Source organism: Kogia breviceps, chromosome 1 (genome assembly GCF_026419965.1).
Source record: "Kogia breviceps isolate mKogBre1 chromosome 1, mKogBre1 haplotype 1, whole genome shotgun sequence".
NCBI lineage: Eukaryota > Metazoa > Chordata > Mammalia > Artiodactyla > Physeteridae > Kogia > Kogia breviceps.
Window position 1 is genome coordinate 34110502 of NC_081310.1, and position 17612 is coordinate 34128113.

Genomic DNA, 17612 nt, shown 5'->3' on the forward strand with positions numbered 1-17612 from the left:
AGCATGAAGACAGGTTATGTCACAGACTAAATACATAAGCTTGGGGAAATCATTTAATTTCTCCTGGCATGGTTTTTCCAACTGAAAGAGTTTGATAGGGTTGTTTCTAAGGCCCTTTTCAGCTTTAATATTCTATAGTTAAAATAGAAACCAAGACAAATAAATACATCTTTTCAGAAAGATCAATTGGGTTGTGAGTTCAAAGACACAGATCATATCTTAGATTCACTTATTCCCTAAGGAGCATGATATACTTCCTTATACATAGCAGGTAGTTAATATCTGTTGACTATATTTTAAATCTCTATGTGATTGGTTTCCCAAATAAGTAGATGGACTGAATTATTTCAAAGGCCATTTCCAGCTCTACTATTCTATGCTTAAAATATAAATGAAGCCCAATAACTAGTATACAGTAGACCAATGAGATTTTAAATTCTTGTCTTTGATCTATGTATTTACTTCAAAGCCTCATATAATTTCTTCCACAGCAAGTGCTCAAGGAAATATCTGTAGATTATAATTATTTAATTTGCTCTGTTTTTCAAGTAAATATTTCCATACTATAACATGTATGAGTTATTTTCACAACTCATTATTATGTCTTTCCATTTCTAACTACCTAAATCTTGTAAAAACAAGTGAACAAATGGGAAACGGGTATCTAAGTGAGCAAAATATTTTGTTCCTTAGTTTTCTTCAGTGAGACATAATTAATTAGCTTTTCCATATTTTAGACTTCATGAATAATAAAATTTAAAAACCCAATGCCAATCTAGTTTCATGTATACTAATAGATGTCCTAGGTTTTCTATATTAAAATCAGAAAGACAAAATTAATTTGAATTACTTGCTGAAGAAACTCTACTCACATATAATTATGGCATATGTTCCACTGTTAATCAAAAAATCATAGTTAATAACTTTGGGAAGCAACCTTTCAGGCACATGGCATGAAATAAAAAAGGTGATACTCTTTTTATAAATTTTAAAGGTAGCACATATCACGTGAAATACTCAAGAGTTTACAAGGGAAAAAAAAAGGACAGGAAAAAATAAAATTTTTATGCACTCTAACTCCTAATGAAACACATTAAATAGAAACACATGACTTTTGCTAATTCATTTGTACTTTATGCTTCTTTTTAATAGAAATTAAATTAGTCAATTAATGTACATAATGTAGTGTTTGTTTTCCAGTCTAGTTGCTTTTCAGCATTCACTTTTGAGTCTCATGGTAAATGTTATTTAGCATCAGGATGTGGTCTGATGAGTGAACAGTGCCAAGCATCAACTGTACTTAACACAGGACGGAAGGGGTCGAAGTTAACCTGCAGCTAACAATATGGTAAAGTAAAAAGAAACACAGACCCGCAACAGTATCAACATGCATTATTAGGCCAAGATTCAAAGTTAACCCAACCCACACAGATCTCTTCTAAGCTGAGAGCACAAATGGAGAGGGGTGACTTTATCGAGATCCATAGCCATAGTAGTAAGGTTCATCAGGGCGGAATCCATAAGCTGTGGCAGGGCGTCCAAGAATGCCAACCGATTGGCCAAAGCCATCCATTCCAAGGCTAAAAAGAGAAAAAAGGAATAATCAATTTTATTTTTCATTCCAATGCAGGTCAAAGAAGATGCCTGGAACTTTATACCTCCAAAATTCTCTTCCCAGCAGCAAAAGTGACTTATGTGGCTGGCTATCATTAACTTTTTTTTCTTCTTTAAATTACTGTAGTCATAAAAATGTGTTTAATACATAGTTAATTCTAATAAATTCTGTTAAAAATGTTGAAAACCTCTGTCATCAGGTACCATTGAAGACAAAGAGAAAGAGAGATCAGAAACGTTTTAATGAGTTACATTCATATATGGCGTTTATGCCAGAATGTGAAAATGTTTTACATGTTAGCAACTATCAGTAATACATTGCTAGGGAATGATAAAATTAAAACTGTAGTAAAGTGAGTTTTGTTATTTATAATAAGATCTCTATTTCATAGGCCTAATCCACTATTAGTAAGGACATGCAATTGAGTTTTAGCAGTAATCTCTCACTCAGAGCCAAATCATACACAAGCCTATGATTAAAAGAAGACAAAGAATTTTACAAAATTGGAAAGTTAGATTTGATATGCAAATTCTTCTTCTGACTCCTCAATGCAAAAAAATTACTAAATAGTACCTGTTTTGAGTTACAGCAAGCTAATTATAAATTTTGGATTAAAAATTTATAATTATAAATTTATAAATTATAAATTTATTCTATGGAAATAATAGAAGCCCAAAGATAACCTTCAGAGTTAAAAAGGTAGATTGAAACACGGATAAACTGATATTACTTTAAAAATTCTTCTTTCATCTATTAATACATTTAGAAGAAAAAGTACTTTTAAAGAGTCAGAGAATTATTAAACACTTAGCGAAATGACAAGATATTTATTTTGCCCGGCAAATATGGCAGCTATAACATGCTCATGCATAGCGCATGCAGTGAATGCTAGTGAGCTTATTTCCAATCAAAAGAAATTATTTATAATCCAGAAATGTACGCTTTGAAAAAAATAAATATATTTAAATGATTTAAGATTATTCCAGATAATGCTAGATGGAAAGATACTTTTCCCTTTATCAGCAAAACCTCAATATGATTAAAAAATATATTCATACAGGCACTAATTTCTTCTCACAACTCAAAGTGAGATTAAGTTAAAACGCTTTAGAAGTAATGATTAAAATGTTAAGGTTTTAAATAATTTGTGTGCATGTGTATGTATGAGTGTGTGTGTGTGTGTGTGTGTGTGTATGTGTGTGTTGGAATAGGATTAAATACTAAAAGTAAAGCGCATAAAATTCATGCTAATCTACCTCTTAGGGGAATGGAATTTCTGAAATATAAGGTTTAGGTTAGCATTTGTAGTGAACGATCCTGGACAAATCAAACTTTTGGGTTCCTTCTATATCAAAAACTGTGTCTGTAATTTCTGAAAGTTGTTTGAAATTTTTAAGTCTGAATTTTATTTTGAAATGGCAAAATATAAGTATGCCCTTCCTACTTTGGCCCCATGGAAAGAAAGATTAAATTTTCTGATGAAGGGAAATGTTACTCTAGAGGTAGCTTTAAACATGTTTTAGAAATTAATGGAGCCCACGACTAAGACACACCTGTATCAGTTTAAAATTAGAGGAAAAGTTGGCCATTGAAAAATTTTCTCTTGAAGCACTAAGGCTAACAAATACTCATGTATCTAAACAACTCTCAATTATATAAAGGATGACTGTATAGCTTGTGGATTTCAGCTCCTTCCTTTTTCAACTTTCTACTTATTACCTGCCTTCAGCCACTCCTTACATTTTTTAGCATCTCTTCTAAGGGGCATATGGTTGATCAGTGAAGAAATATGCGAAAGTACCTTCAAAACAGAACATCTCACAGAGGAACAATATGACTGTAATTCTATCTAAAAGAAGATGATGGAACTGAGAAGGGAGTCTGTCAGCCATGTTGGCACAGAACAAGGAGCTCCTCAGAAGCAATGCTGTAGTGGAACCAACCCAAGCAATCCCTTGGGGTGACCTATAACACCATCAGGAATATATGACCTTTTTGGCAGGCTTGTCCTCACTGAGGAAAGGGCATTAACAAAGATTCTGAGTCTAAAGTTATTACACATTCAAACCCCAAAACTTTTTAATTTCATGACCAACAAACAAATTTCTGATTACTGTTTTCTCATATGACTTGCCAACAGAGTAAAGAATAAACTTAAGACATATCTGATCTGCCTGCTGGTTATACTTTCATTGTAATTTGACAAATGGATATTGTTTTTTTAAAAAATACGTTAGTCACAATTTTTGGTAAGAATATGCATCCCCAAGTCAGACCAAAGTAAGACCAAATCTTGAACACTGTTGAGTTTGAGTTTTCTGAGCCTGGAGGTTTACTGCAATAAACTTCTATTTATGCGCTCAACAGTTAACCCAGAGACTTCTGTGTGTACTACAATGTAAAAACCAAATTTTCATGAACTTCCATAAATATCATTTGGGGAAATTTTTCAAATAGGAGAATTTGAGACCAACTCTTAAAATGAGTTTTTCTGAAATTATCCATCATGTATCATAGATGAAATTGCTGTTTAAAGAATATGTGAAACATTATGACCAGTTTGGGTGGTACTCTGACATAAGTTTTATATCCTTTTGTATCATGAAAGATCAACCATATCCCTACAATTAATATATTTTAAATAAAATTCACTCTGATACAGAATAGTTTGATTCTTTAGTCTCTCATTTGGTTCTAATATAGTGAGAAAATTGGACTTTTCAGGATGCTAAAACCTGGAGATAGATATTCTTCTGGGACATGTGAACTCTTACTCTACTTTCTCCCTTGGGATAAGGATGTAGCCTTGTTAATGCTGAATCTGGTTCAAAACCAGGAGAGCCTAATGTAAGTTTTCCCAACAGAAGCAGATAGATTATATAAATTCTTCTAGAAGGGGATAGAAACATGAATATAAAAGGAAGTGTCACAGCAAAAATTGTCCTTTCCTGATCCACTAAGACTTGACTTAGAGTACACAGTATTAAAGTCACTTGCATGCCCTCACCAGGGACCCTCAGAACCAACAGAAACTAAGTTGTGATATGCTGTACCTGCTCTTGCCCTGTGTGACCATCCTGCTTCAGAGAAGAGTCTGTATATTTAGCTATTTATATTGGAATTTAATCCAACACTGCATGTGTGTCTCCATACGTACATATTCTCTTCCTGGTACTCCTAAACTATATAAAAAAGCTGTGTGTCCCTTTCGAATAGAATATGCCACTACTAGACCACTTTTTCTTTACAAGACTAATTATGTAGTGTCATTTAACCTTTATCCTCAATTTCTAGATATCATATTTTGGACCTTTAAATTAGAAAAATACCAAAATGCAATACTGCTTCTTGAAAATATATAATTCTAGTCTAAAGAAAATGGTTACTGTTTGCTGTGAAAAGACAACTAGGAAAGGTAAGGCCCCCAAATCCATCTGCCATTAAGTTTTATGTCCTAAGAACAATAATTTTGTGGTACCTAGAAAAAAATGACAAATTCTTTATAAGTAAAAAAATATATTTAAAATTCAACAACAAATATAAAACCACACCTAGGTTTTATTTTTAAACAAACATTTAGAAATCTAATAAGCATTCAGCAAGCAGAAGACTAAATTTTCTGTAATATTTACAAGGCTTCAAACAAATTTTCAACATCATTCATTAGAATTCTAAACTTGGGATGATTCAGAGAAGGGTGAAAAAAAGAAATCCAGACATGACAAGTGATGCTTCACATGCAGCACATTACAAAGGGAATGGCAGCCAGTAAGGAATCCTAGGCACTCCGACGCTCTGATTAAACTTCTGTGCCAGAATTGACATTCCTGTAGAAAGGAAAGAAAATCACCTACCTCTGGCTGTTTGTGAGGCTTAATTAGTGCATATTTGTAAAGCCCTTTGAAATCCTTGGGTGAAAAGTGCTGCATAAGTGAAAAGTATTGTCATTATTTTATTAAAGTTAGATAAAACAATACAAGCCTTTTTCTTCTTTGAAATTTCCAGGTCAGCAAGATGAATGCAAAGCACACAATGAATATATTAGTGGATACTACAGGAAAAAACAAAAAGGATACATTCAAGCCAAGTTCTCTTTTCATAGGCTCATAGAATCTTTGACTTGGAAACATTTTTAGAAATACTCTAGTGTACCCTTTCATTCACAACATCCTTGACAGGGTCTATACAGCTCTTGTCATAACACCTCCATAACTCTACATTGTCAAGGCAGCTCATTCTTTCTACAGACTTACCAAACTATTAGAAAGCTCTTCATTACACCCATCTGAAATCTGGTTCTATGAGTCCTAGAATTACCTTCTCAAACCACACAAGAGGTCTAATTATTCCTTAATATGACTATTTCACAACTCTCATTTAATCAATCCTTATGACATGGTCTCTAAAATCATTTGTTTTCTAAAGTATTTCGATTTTTTCAGTATTAATCTTAAAATAAAGAAGCTGAAAACAATGTGGTACTTATGATATGGTCTGAAACCAGTACAGAAGATAAAAACGAGATCCCATTTCTGACTCTCTCCTAATGTAGGCCAAAACTGTGTTAATCCCGAACAAAATTTTTAAGGAGTCATTATCACAAAGTGGCTTACATTGACTGTATATGTGTGTGTATAGTTGTGTGTGTATATACATACAGACACACATGAAATTTATAACTACCATGTTGAATTTCATCTTTTTAGCTTGGGTCTTTCTTTGGGGATTCTATTCTCCCTATGACAAAATCCTTTATGACAATATACTTAAAAGTAGGGAACAGTGACACTTATTAACTACTTATCTTTGTGATCCATAAGATAATACTGAAGGCTGGAATTCTTTGGGGATCATTAAGTGAAAGGACTTAACACTTTTTGGAGGATACAGCTCCAGGACATTATAACACTGCATGAAGTAATTTAGTAACAGTCTTCTAGAATAGTTCATTCTTTTTATTAATTACTCCAATATACTGATATACTGATAATAGAACAAATATACTGATCAATATATACTGATCATAGAACCAAAATCAGTATGTTTATCTTCCCTTCCAACTAGGTTATAAATTTATCATCAGAGTAATTTCAGCTTAAGTATGATTTGTCATGGGAAATTTAGGTCTATGTAATAGTGATCTTTTGTACATCCATCAACCCATCCATTCAAATAGTACATGACTTTCTATAATGTGTTTAGTGTTGGAAGTCAATGTCAAAAAAAAGATGTGTTGCTTGGAAGGCGATAATAAACAAGACATGGTCCCTGACCATGGATTGGAGGCAACTAATATGGAACAAAATTCTGATAATAATGTGTTGTGTTACCCTAGTACATTTATAAATTACTACAGAGAAGAATAGGACCAAATAACATAATGTGAGAGTATATTAGAGATATGTGCAAATTGTTACAGAAGAATCTCAAGAACTAGAAAGCCTTTATAGAAAATATTTTGATTTTAATGTATCTGTCACTTCCTGACATTATATTTTACTTTTTGTCTTCATTTCCTATTAGATTGTAAGCACCATGAATGTTAAGGACTATCTTATTCACTGCTATATCATTAGCATCTAGTATTGTATCTGACTTGGCGTGGGATTTCAAAAAGTGTTTGATTTCATGAATGGATGAATCTTAAAGGACGAGTAGGATTGCACAAGTGGAGAGAGAGAGAGAGAGAATTCCTGATGGTGTGGCAGCCTGAGCAAGAGAAAGGGCTGAAGAAGAGCAAATGATTTGCTATGGTCAAAGTCTTAGGTTTGCAATGTAAGCAGTAGCAGAAGATAAAGCTAGAAAGGAAGGTTAGGACTAGATTTTAAAAGCTCTTCATATGCCATACTAAGAACCACATACTTTTGGAGAGTTGTCAATGTTTTTAAGAAGGGGACCAAGAACAACTTATTTCTGTGTTTCAAAAAGATAACTGGGGAACAAGGGGTTGAGAGGCAAAAGCATGGGGAACATTTAAGAATATTATGGCTGTCCATATGTGAAGTAATGCGAGTCTGTACAGGCACTGGCAGAACTAACAATGATCAAATATGCTACATTTCATGACAAAAAATGGTATCTTTTCTCTTTTGAAATGGATTTTTAAGTTATACATTTACTATTTGGGAACTGAGAATGAAGAGAAAGAATTTCAAAACTGGCCAAAAATTTGAGGTTATAGTTAACTGGAATGAAACAATTTTTGCCCCTTTAATATGCGGATATGTTTCATCAAATAAATAAGAGGTTGTAGTATTCCATGTAGATGAAATCAAACTGTAGAAGTAGTTTGTCCCTGTACTGAACAGGAAGAGATGGGCTATTCTGGCAGAAGAGAGCATTTTTTTTTCTTGAAATTCATATATAGCAACAAGAGAAGTCTGGATTGAATGACATAATGCCTATAAAATTATACCTAACATTTGTATAGTGACGTATTACTAAATCAAGATCTAAATGTTTGCAATTTAGAGCTCCACCGCTAGATGGAGAGCTTGTTTTATCACCGAGTATTGTACTTTTACAAAGTTTTAAAGCAAGCTTTATCAAATTTAAACTTCTCAGCATATTTAACATTGATAGAATGTGGTTTCCATTGCTTTTTCATATAATCGATGTCTTTATATATGCAAAACAATTTAGAGTTAAATAGGAATCGCTATCATTCATATGCAAAAAAGTTTTGTGAATGTGGAGGCCTATAAAAATGAGAGAAGATGCTGATTGTCTTGGACACTGAAAAATGTAATGCACTCGCATGTTAAAGTACTACTATTATAGGAAAACTTCTAAAATTTTCATTGAACCTGTCAATAACATCTTGTTTCTATAAATTTAAATGTAATAATATATATTTTAGGTTGCTCAAAAGTGTTACTGATTGCTTTTGACTTGAGCCTTTGTATTATTGAGAAAATGAGCAGAGTGAAGCAGTCTTTTAATGGGTTTCACCAATATGTATCAAGTTTAGCTGTCATTTTCCATTTAGTTTTCTTTTACTCTTAATCTTTTATATGCATGGTTATCAATTTTAAAGAATCATATTTTTAGTGAAATCAAACTAAGTAATATTTTCTTCAAAATTATAAATGATAGGAGTAGTGGAAGGTTGTATTTAACGTACTCATCTGGAACTTATTAAAACATTTTTTTTGAAAAAGACATCTGTCAGTTCTAAGGGGAAAATACCATCTTGGGGACAAATCCTTTCAATTTAGTTACTATACTGAGATGCTTCAGATAAAAACTAATTTGTACTAATGATGGAGGAACCATGTGTAAAATAGTCACTGATTTATTCCAAATGGAAAGAAATTCCATTTCACTGACGCTCTTCTAATACCATTCAATTTACACTTATTATATATCTTAATCTGTTATTTAACCCATCTCCAGAGCCTATTTTAATGATTATATTTTTTTATGTGGAGATGTTACAGTTGGTACTTTTTCATATTATATCATCTTTGTATTAAGTCTTCTAACCCTTTTAATTATTCTTTTAAAATTTATAGTCTCACTGAGATTCTTCTATTAACTCTAGTTCTTGGGCATCCTTACTCTTTTACTGTTGCCTCTGACAATTCTTCTTCATGACGGTCCCTTTCTTCACGAGCTAAGTCATTTTTTATTGCGTTCAATTTTAGGTTTGTTTGGGGGTTTTTCCCTGTCTGCTGGCCCTTGAGCTTTGAAATATTTCTACAGAGAGGTTCTGTATTTGTTTAAAATATATCAAGGTCCTGGAATTTCACTGTCCTGAAACAATTTTAATGATAATTTCTTGACTTGGAGTTTCCTGAATTAAATGTATAGTATAAATTCTGACCCCACGCGTGTTCATGAAGCAAGCGTATGATTCCTATTCCTCATGGGTGACTATCCTCCCCATCTAGGGTCTTAGGGCAGAAGACAAGTTTTAGCCACTTCTCTGGGCTGGTGAATTAAAATCATCTAGTTCTCTTTTCAACTGATGAGGAAAAGGCAGCCCTTTGAAGTTCCAGGCTCTATATAGGGAATTCAGTTCTATCTTCCTATACCATATAACCTATACCTAGTTCAATATTCTTGTGGTGGTTCTTTTCTGTGTGTCACTTGGGATTATATTTTGTCCACCTTTTCTATATCTATACAGGAGGGGGCCCTTCCAAGTCAGGTCAGTCTACCATCTTGCTGGAGTCCCTTCTATTCTACTCTTAGTAATCTGCTTTGCACATCTAAGGAAAGAATTTATAAACCTTGGATTCCTGTGACTCAAAACTGGCTTTCCTGAACAGAACAATGACTTGAAAGAAATAACTGGAGCCATTAGAAGATATTTTCTTTTACCTTATTTGTAGCAATTAACAGAAAAAATACTCTAATAGGTGCCTAATAGAAGCCATCAGATGTGATGATGCTGAAGTGAATATTTACTGAAACTTATAATGGTCTCAAAATTTTTATAGCAATCTTTTAATGAAAGTATACCATCTTGTCATCTTTAACTTGCATTTCTTCAATTAAGCGCAAGGACTTCTTGAAATTAGCAGTTCTATAATATCAAGGAATGCCTCAGTTCACACCACCAAATGTTAAGGGAACTTGCTGAGCTGCTTAAGTAACCCCTAGGTCAATAAACTGAGTCATTAGCACCTCCTTTAAATAATTGTTTGTCTGTTACTGGTTCAACATTTATATAACCTGTCATAATACTTTGGTTTTTTAAGGTACAAAAATTACTGCTGTAGGTTTAAAGTAGAGAGTTTAAGTAGCGATGTTTTCACAGTGATAGTTTAACCATACTGTCTGGTACTGAGTGAGTTAAAGTCTGAACACCACAGCTAATTACTATGTAATGCTAACCTTAGTTGCTGGTTCATTTTGAGACTCTTTAAAATATGAACTGTGTATTTTACCCCTATGCACTCTCTTAATGATTTGTTTTTTTAGACTGAAATCACTTCCAGCCATCAGTTAGACTCTTGGTCTCTACATATGCACTTCTCCAAGCACAAATATTTCTTTTTCCTATTGGTCTGCCAGCTCTGTCAGAGCAAATTTCACTTTAAACTAAATGCTATGATACTTAAAACCTCTTGGATTACTCAGGCTGCTAGTGTGATCTATGACCTTCCAAGAATGACAGCTGAACTTTCCAATTTGCTTATACTGCTTGGGGAACTAAAAGCACATGCCAAAGAGGAAAATGTTTCTGATGTTGAACAGAGAGGAGAGTTCTTGTTGGAGGTGGGAGCAGGAGACTATTAAGTACTGAAAAATACTAATAAGAAATGAAAAGAAACTAAACATGCTGTAAAGTCTAAGAGCTCGAGCATAATTCAAAAGTTAATGCTAGCATTAAAAACTTTTTAGTCCAGTTAAAATATGAATAATGACCGTCAGTTACTGAAATTTAAACACCAACCAGAATCTTAGAATGATAATGCACTATCAAAATGAACAAGTTCAAGAGATGGAATAGAACCTAAAATTATCACAAGTACTATATACATAATGGGCTATATCAACTCCCCATCATCCTTTATAAAGCAGACAGAAATCTGACATATGGATATAATCAAAGAGGTAATACCACTATCTAACATGCATGCTACCCCTACTGACATATCAGCCTCTTGTAAATTAAAAATTAATGTTAAGCTTCTGTTAAAACCTTGTCCGAAGTCCTTAAATAAATAATACGGTTTGGAATATTTTTATATAGCTTTGAAACTTTTTCTTTTACTACCTTTCATAAGAGGTATATAAATGTTAGTTGTAAAAACAATCTCAAAAATCTTATCAAATATAAGCTTAATGTAAAGCTTCCAGTTTATGCCCTAGTCTACTTATTCATTTATTTATCTCAATAATTTTTAGGCTAAATAGCCTGCAAATTACCTTTGGCTGATAAAAATCAAGTGGTGATTGATAAGGACCTTTTTTTGTAGCTAAATCAGACTAAGTAATATTTTTCTAAAATTGAGGGCACAAGTATGGATAATAGAAACTATATTTAAACACATTAAAAGTACATGCTTTTAAGTAGCTAAGCATCAAAGTTTGATTCTAAAATAAGTTTATAATATCAAATATACAACAGGCATTTCCTTGTATTATTATGATACTTTATTTTTTTAATAAAAAATTTAAATTGATTCTTTAAATTCTACGGTGCTTTACAATTTTCAAGTTTTACACACATGATTTCATATAATCCAATAAAAACACTTTTTCCCCCCTTTACCCCTATCTTGTCACTCCCCTTTCCCTCTCCTCACTGGTAACCACTAGTTTGTTGTCTGTATCTGTGAGTCTGCTTTTTCGTTTTATTCACTAATTTGCTGTATTTTTTAGATTCCACATATGTGATATCATATAGTATTTGCTTTCTGTGTCTGACTTATTTCACTTAGCATAATTAAAACATCTATGTTGGGCAGTGTTATATAGATACTTTCAGCCTTAAGTAATTTCAGTAATCAGTACAGGTCAGATAAATATTTAATAGTTATTTAGTATCCTCTAGAGCACTTAAGATCTCCATATACCACATAATGCATTTAGCACTAGAAGAACAGTTACTAAAGTAAATCTCTACTCTTAAATTTCATAAACTCTCTTGCCATTTGAGAATGTATTTATTATATTATAGGTCTGTACAAAAAAAGGTAAATTCATTTTCTACTTAGGTCTAAGGCTAATTTTAGATCGTCAAGATACAAACTGATTGAAGTCATCCTGATCAACCAGATTGCAGTCTTCTGATGATGAAACAAGGTATTTCTAACAGTGTCTTCATAGAATGGGGCTAAGCACCTTTTGCACACACTGCATTGACACCAAGCAAATTCCGTGTAGATTGGAATGCAGAAGTATATGATTCTAACAATTACTTTTCTGACTTTGCCCTATTACCATATTTGAAAATTATTATTTTCAAAGCAACATAGGAAACATACTTTTTTTTTTCTTTATCAGTGATGTACAAGGGCATTTTTCTTCTTTAATTTAAGGACTAGTAATTATGTTTACAAATTCAGCTACACTAACTTAAGTATGAACTTATCAACAACTCCTGCATTTTATTAAAGTTAGTGGGCTGCAATGACCTCAAAACCAGAATATCTGGATATAATTTATGTCTCTACTGATATAACTCGTCTCCGTCTAAATCTGTAACTTTCTTTGTCATGATTTCTTTTTTTTTTTTGGTAAAATAAGAATAATGGCTATCCCTTTTAACATCTCTCTGCCTTGAGATTATTATATTTCCAGGTCTTTTACAAGAATAGTACAGACTCTTGTAGTATATACTTGGTGTTATTGTTATGACATATGAAAATGATAGAGGCTTCCCTAGAAAATACTTAAGAAATTCTGGCTCCTGCCATATAATCTAGACTGTTAAGAGATACTCTATCATACTTGGCATGCTTCTTACACATGCTTTCTGTTTGCCTTTACAGGGCTCTTACATAATTCATAGAGATTTATGCCTACACATAGGCAACTAATTGTTGTTGCACTAAAATAATGCCATGGCCAATCATATCTTCCTTTACCATAGTGAGACTGGACTGCTTGTATAAATAAAATTATTCAATCAAAACCCTTCAAATTCTATGTCAAGATGGATGCAAACGATACAACACCTTTAGGGATGAATAATACTGGGGAAGTCTCTTTACATGCTTTTTCATCTTATTTTATATTCAGGGACTTTATTTTGAAAGTAGTAAATCAAGGGTAAGGTTTTTAGTTATTTCACACAAATCATCACTTCCCATACTGCATACATTCCTGCACTTAGGTTTACTGCTATAGTGTTGGCTTTTCTTTGAAAAGGGCACAGGGTCACAGAAGTGTTTAGGGTGGGGTATCTTCATTCTGTGATGTTCACTGTCTAGGGGTGGTGCCAACCTGACAATACGGGACATATAAGCAGAGCTGGGTAACCATGAGTTGAATTCTTCAGGGAGATGGGAATGCACTATACATTTTTGAAATTACAGGCAGAGTAGGGTTTTAAGCAGTATTTCCAACTAGCACATAGGTATATCCATATTAGTTACTTCAAGTATGCAGGACAAGGAAAGATTACAAATTGATTTAAAATAACTAGGGTGCACACTTGCTGATGGCAAATAGTACTTCTCTCCCTCAGATATTAGAAAAAGGCAAAATTCAACTGTAGGATATTGACATAGTTTCTGTTTTCCCCTTAGTATATACAGAGAATGAGCTGAACTATAATAGCCCAATATTTATAAAGTCCTTAAAACTCAGAAGCCTTTTAAAAAAACTTTTTGAGACTTTTAAGAATTCCTGCTTATTTACCACCTCAAAAGAGATCTCCACATGAAGTTTACGTACACATGTAAATATAGCTTTGTGGGGTTTCTTGTATCAATTTAAGTTACAGTTGCAATTTAAAAATTTACTTGTCTAACTATGTTCATAGGAGCCTCCTCCCATCCTTTCACATTTGAGGGGCTCTAAATTAGCTACTTGATACTGTCCACACAAATCTGGATTCCTTTTTAAGATTGTTTTGCCTTTTAATTTCTGACAGGCCAATATGAAGGTGCTTTGTTTTTGGCTGGAAAAACCTGAAATGGAAAGAATTTCTGAAAAAGTGGGATGTATCAACTTTAGATAAAGCTAAACAAAGAAAATAGGCTTAAAAATATATTAAAGTATGGTATATTATTTGAGATAGAATGCTGACTTATGTCCACAAAAGAGATGATATTCAGAATATCATTAATTATGCTCCTCTCTATAAGTCTATTCAAAAGACTAATTATTTAAAATGTTTAACTTTGATTACAGGCGCAAGAAACCATTTGTTGATCGTGCCTCTCTAGTCTGAAATGTGTAGCTTTTATGTAAAAACCAACATAGCCATACATAGATTTTACACTCACAGATAATTAACTTTAATGATAAAAGTATAAAGTTTAGAAAAATACTAACCCTTCCTCTCAAATACAGAAACAAGGCCGCATTTGAAAATAGATTCTATTACAGAGTGCCGCATTTGCCTCTCTGAAGTAGGTCTGAGTTATATTTAGTTGGCAGAGGCGCTGAGTACTTACAAGATTACCAAGTGATTTGGGCTACTGCTGAAAGACTGCACATTGGCCTAAAATCCCTACAGGTAAAATCCACAGGATTATAAATCATAATTAATCCCCTTAACTCCAGACTTCCTTTCCATTTCCAACCCTTAATGGAGGTTTACTGCCTTTTTTAAAAAATGAGAAAACCTAATGCATTTTAACAAATCTAAAACTCTTTCAATTAAAAGTTTTGAGATTTCATCAACAGCTATGACATCAGCATTAAAAAACATTCAAGGATTAAAATGTTTTGTCACTTATTTCCTTGGGAATATCTACCTACCTATCTACCTACCTACCTACCTACGTAAACCTTTGCTCATGAGATGGGAGGCATCAGAACCCAACATTTAAATCAAACTCTTTGATACAATGTCTCTTCAAATCTCACAATTATTCAAATTATGTTTTGTAGGACACTGATGTGTTTCTAAAGAGACATTCTATTGCAAAGCTATGAAAAGCTGCTGTCTGAACTAATCCCTCCAAAGTGCTTACTGTTATAATGAAGTAACTAAATTCTAGTGAATTACCAGACCATTAAAAATCAGTGTCTTATTAAACAGCCTATATAACTCAGGAGGTTGTATTTTAATAATAATGTTAATTTCATTTGTCATCACAGAAACTAAGTAAAAGTTAAAAGTATCTTTTAGAAATAATCTCCAACAGTATATATGCTATACTTCTGATCTCTTGATTATCAACAGGTCATTAGTTAAGACCCAGTAACAGGAAAGTAACAAGATCAAAGAAACCTTTTATTCATGTTAAGTATGGGGTAGAATTTGTTTCTACAAAACATAGGCTATTTGATAATGAAAACTAATATAAACCTTTTAATATTGGGACATTACAAGTTTCTTTTGACATACACGATTTTTTTTTTAAGCTAGAGAATGCTTACGCTCTGTATAAATGAGTACTTATCAGTACAGATATATTCAACTGGATATGTGGTAGTATAATACATGTGTACTAAGAATTTCTTAACTGAATCATACCTGTAAAGGCAATCATCTTTATGTATATAAAATACTGTAATTCAAAAGGCAGTTTTTTATGTTATGTAGGTTACTAAAAAATTTCACATATAGCATAGGCTTCTACCAACAATTTTATAATACAAGCACATAATACTACATATACATCTTGATTATATAGTTAATAAATACTACACATTATACATTTGAAATGATCTGATTTACACTTTAAAAAGATCACAATGGTTACTATGGGGGAAAAATGGATTGCAAGGGAAGGCAAATGCAGAAGCAGGGAAATTAATTAGGAGGCTATTTTGAATGGTTCAGGTGACAGATGATGGTGGCTTGGACTAGAGGACTAACGGTGGAAGTGGAAAGAAAAGGCAAAATTTGAGACAGTCTAGAAATGAAAACAACAGGACTTGCAGGTGGTTTGCACTGGGGAGAGTGGTAATGGTGAAGAAAAGGGAGGAACCAGGGAAGACTCCAAAGTTTATGGCTTGAACTACTGGATGGTGGTGACATTAATTGAGATGGAAGATTAGAGGAGGCACCTATTTGCATGTAGGAAATCAAAAGTTAAGTATGATGATTTTATTAAACATTCAGCTGGGTATGTTAAATAGTGAGAGGAATAAAGCTGTGCTCAGAGGAGAGGCATCTGATAAAAATACAAGGCTTCAGATAGTATTTAATGCCATGGGATCTGGATGAAATCCTCTAGGTAGTGGGTGTAATTAGAAAAGAGGGCTCCCCAAAATGATATGGATAGAGAACAGGGTTGAAGTCCTGAAGTAACCAGCATTTAAAGGTGAAAAGGAGGAGGAATATCCAGCAGAGAGCATTGGGAAGGGATGGAGAAGATCTTAGGAGGAAAATTTAAAAAACAGGGTATCTTGAGAGCTGAAAGAAGGGAGTTTCAAAAAGCAGGGCCTGGGTATCTGTGTCCAACACTGCTGAGAGTTAAAGATGAGAAAGGTCCATGGATTTGGCAATATGAAGATTATTAGCGATTTTGACAAAACTGGAGAAATAGAAGAGTGAATGGGAGTCTTTTGAGATGCACTGTATGAAGAGAAATGAGAAATGGGTAGTAGCTGGGATGTGATGTTGGGGCTAAGAGAGTTTATCGCTGGAGATTGCATATTGTGTTTATACCCTGACAGGAACGATCTAGTAGAAGGTAAAAGAGTGATGACATGAAAGAAGTCCTTAGGAAGGTAAGAAGGGATGGGGTTCCGAGCAAAATGAACCAACTGGACTTTGAAAAAAAAAGGGCACTTCCTTGCCTGTAACAGAAGGAAGAGAGTGAGGTGGGGTAAAAATGAGTAGACACTGAGAGGTGGGGAGATAACTTGGGCAAGTTGCTTAACTCAATAAACTTGGGTTTTCTTAATGTCTCCTTCCCTGAGCTGTTGTGAAGATCAAATTAGATAAGGGATGTAATGATAGCAATTAGCATACTGCCTGGCACTCAGTAAATATATTTCAATAAATGCCAGCATTACTATTAATCAGCATATCTCAGATTATAGACAGATTTGAAACCATTTTGAGAATAATATTTCAAATAATACAATTAGAATAAAGATTAAGTCTGTATGGCATTGAAGCCTGCATTGTTTCTATTCCTTTCCAGTAATTTCATTTAAAACTAGACTGGACGGTTTATGTTACAGAAACAAACTTTTTGGAGCAGTTTCACTTATTTAAGATTTTTCTTTTGCTTTTTAAAGAACAACAAAAACTTTAAAAAAAAATGTTTATTTTGTGCACAAATTTTCTGTGGACTTTCATGTCCAGAATTTTGGATGGATTGTGGACTGTCTGATGCAGATTTAAAGTATTAGAAAAACAAAGAAGCAAACTACAGAACAGTCCCCACCACCCTCAGACACAGTGTCTAAA

At 33.3% G+C, this 17612-nt stretch overlaps 1 protein-coding gene across 2 annotated transcripts in view; it reads right to left on the reverse strand.

The window, feature by feature from the left end:
• Window positions 1-1112: 1112 nt before the first annotated feature.
• Window positions 1113-17612, reverse strand: part of KIFAP3 (kinesin associated protein 3) — a 160249-nt gene continuing 143749 nt past the window's right edge. The window contains exons 20-21 of one of the 2 annotated variants that reach the window (XM_067030492.1): window positions 5470-5538; window positions 1113-1580 (exon numbers count right to left, since the gene is read on the reverse strand). In XM_067030492.1, the coding sequence (XP_066886593.1) occupies window positions 5493-5538 (46 nt within the window). In that variant the 3' untranslated portion in view covers window positions 1113-1580; window positions 5470-5492. The remainder of the gene's footprint in view (window positions 1581-5469; window positions 5539-17612) is intronic. The other variant, XM_059042201.2, reaches the window with a different exon arrangement.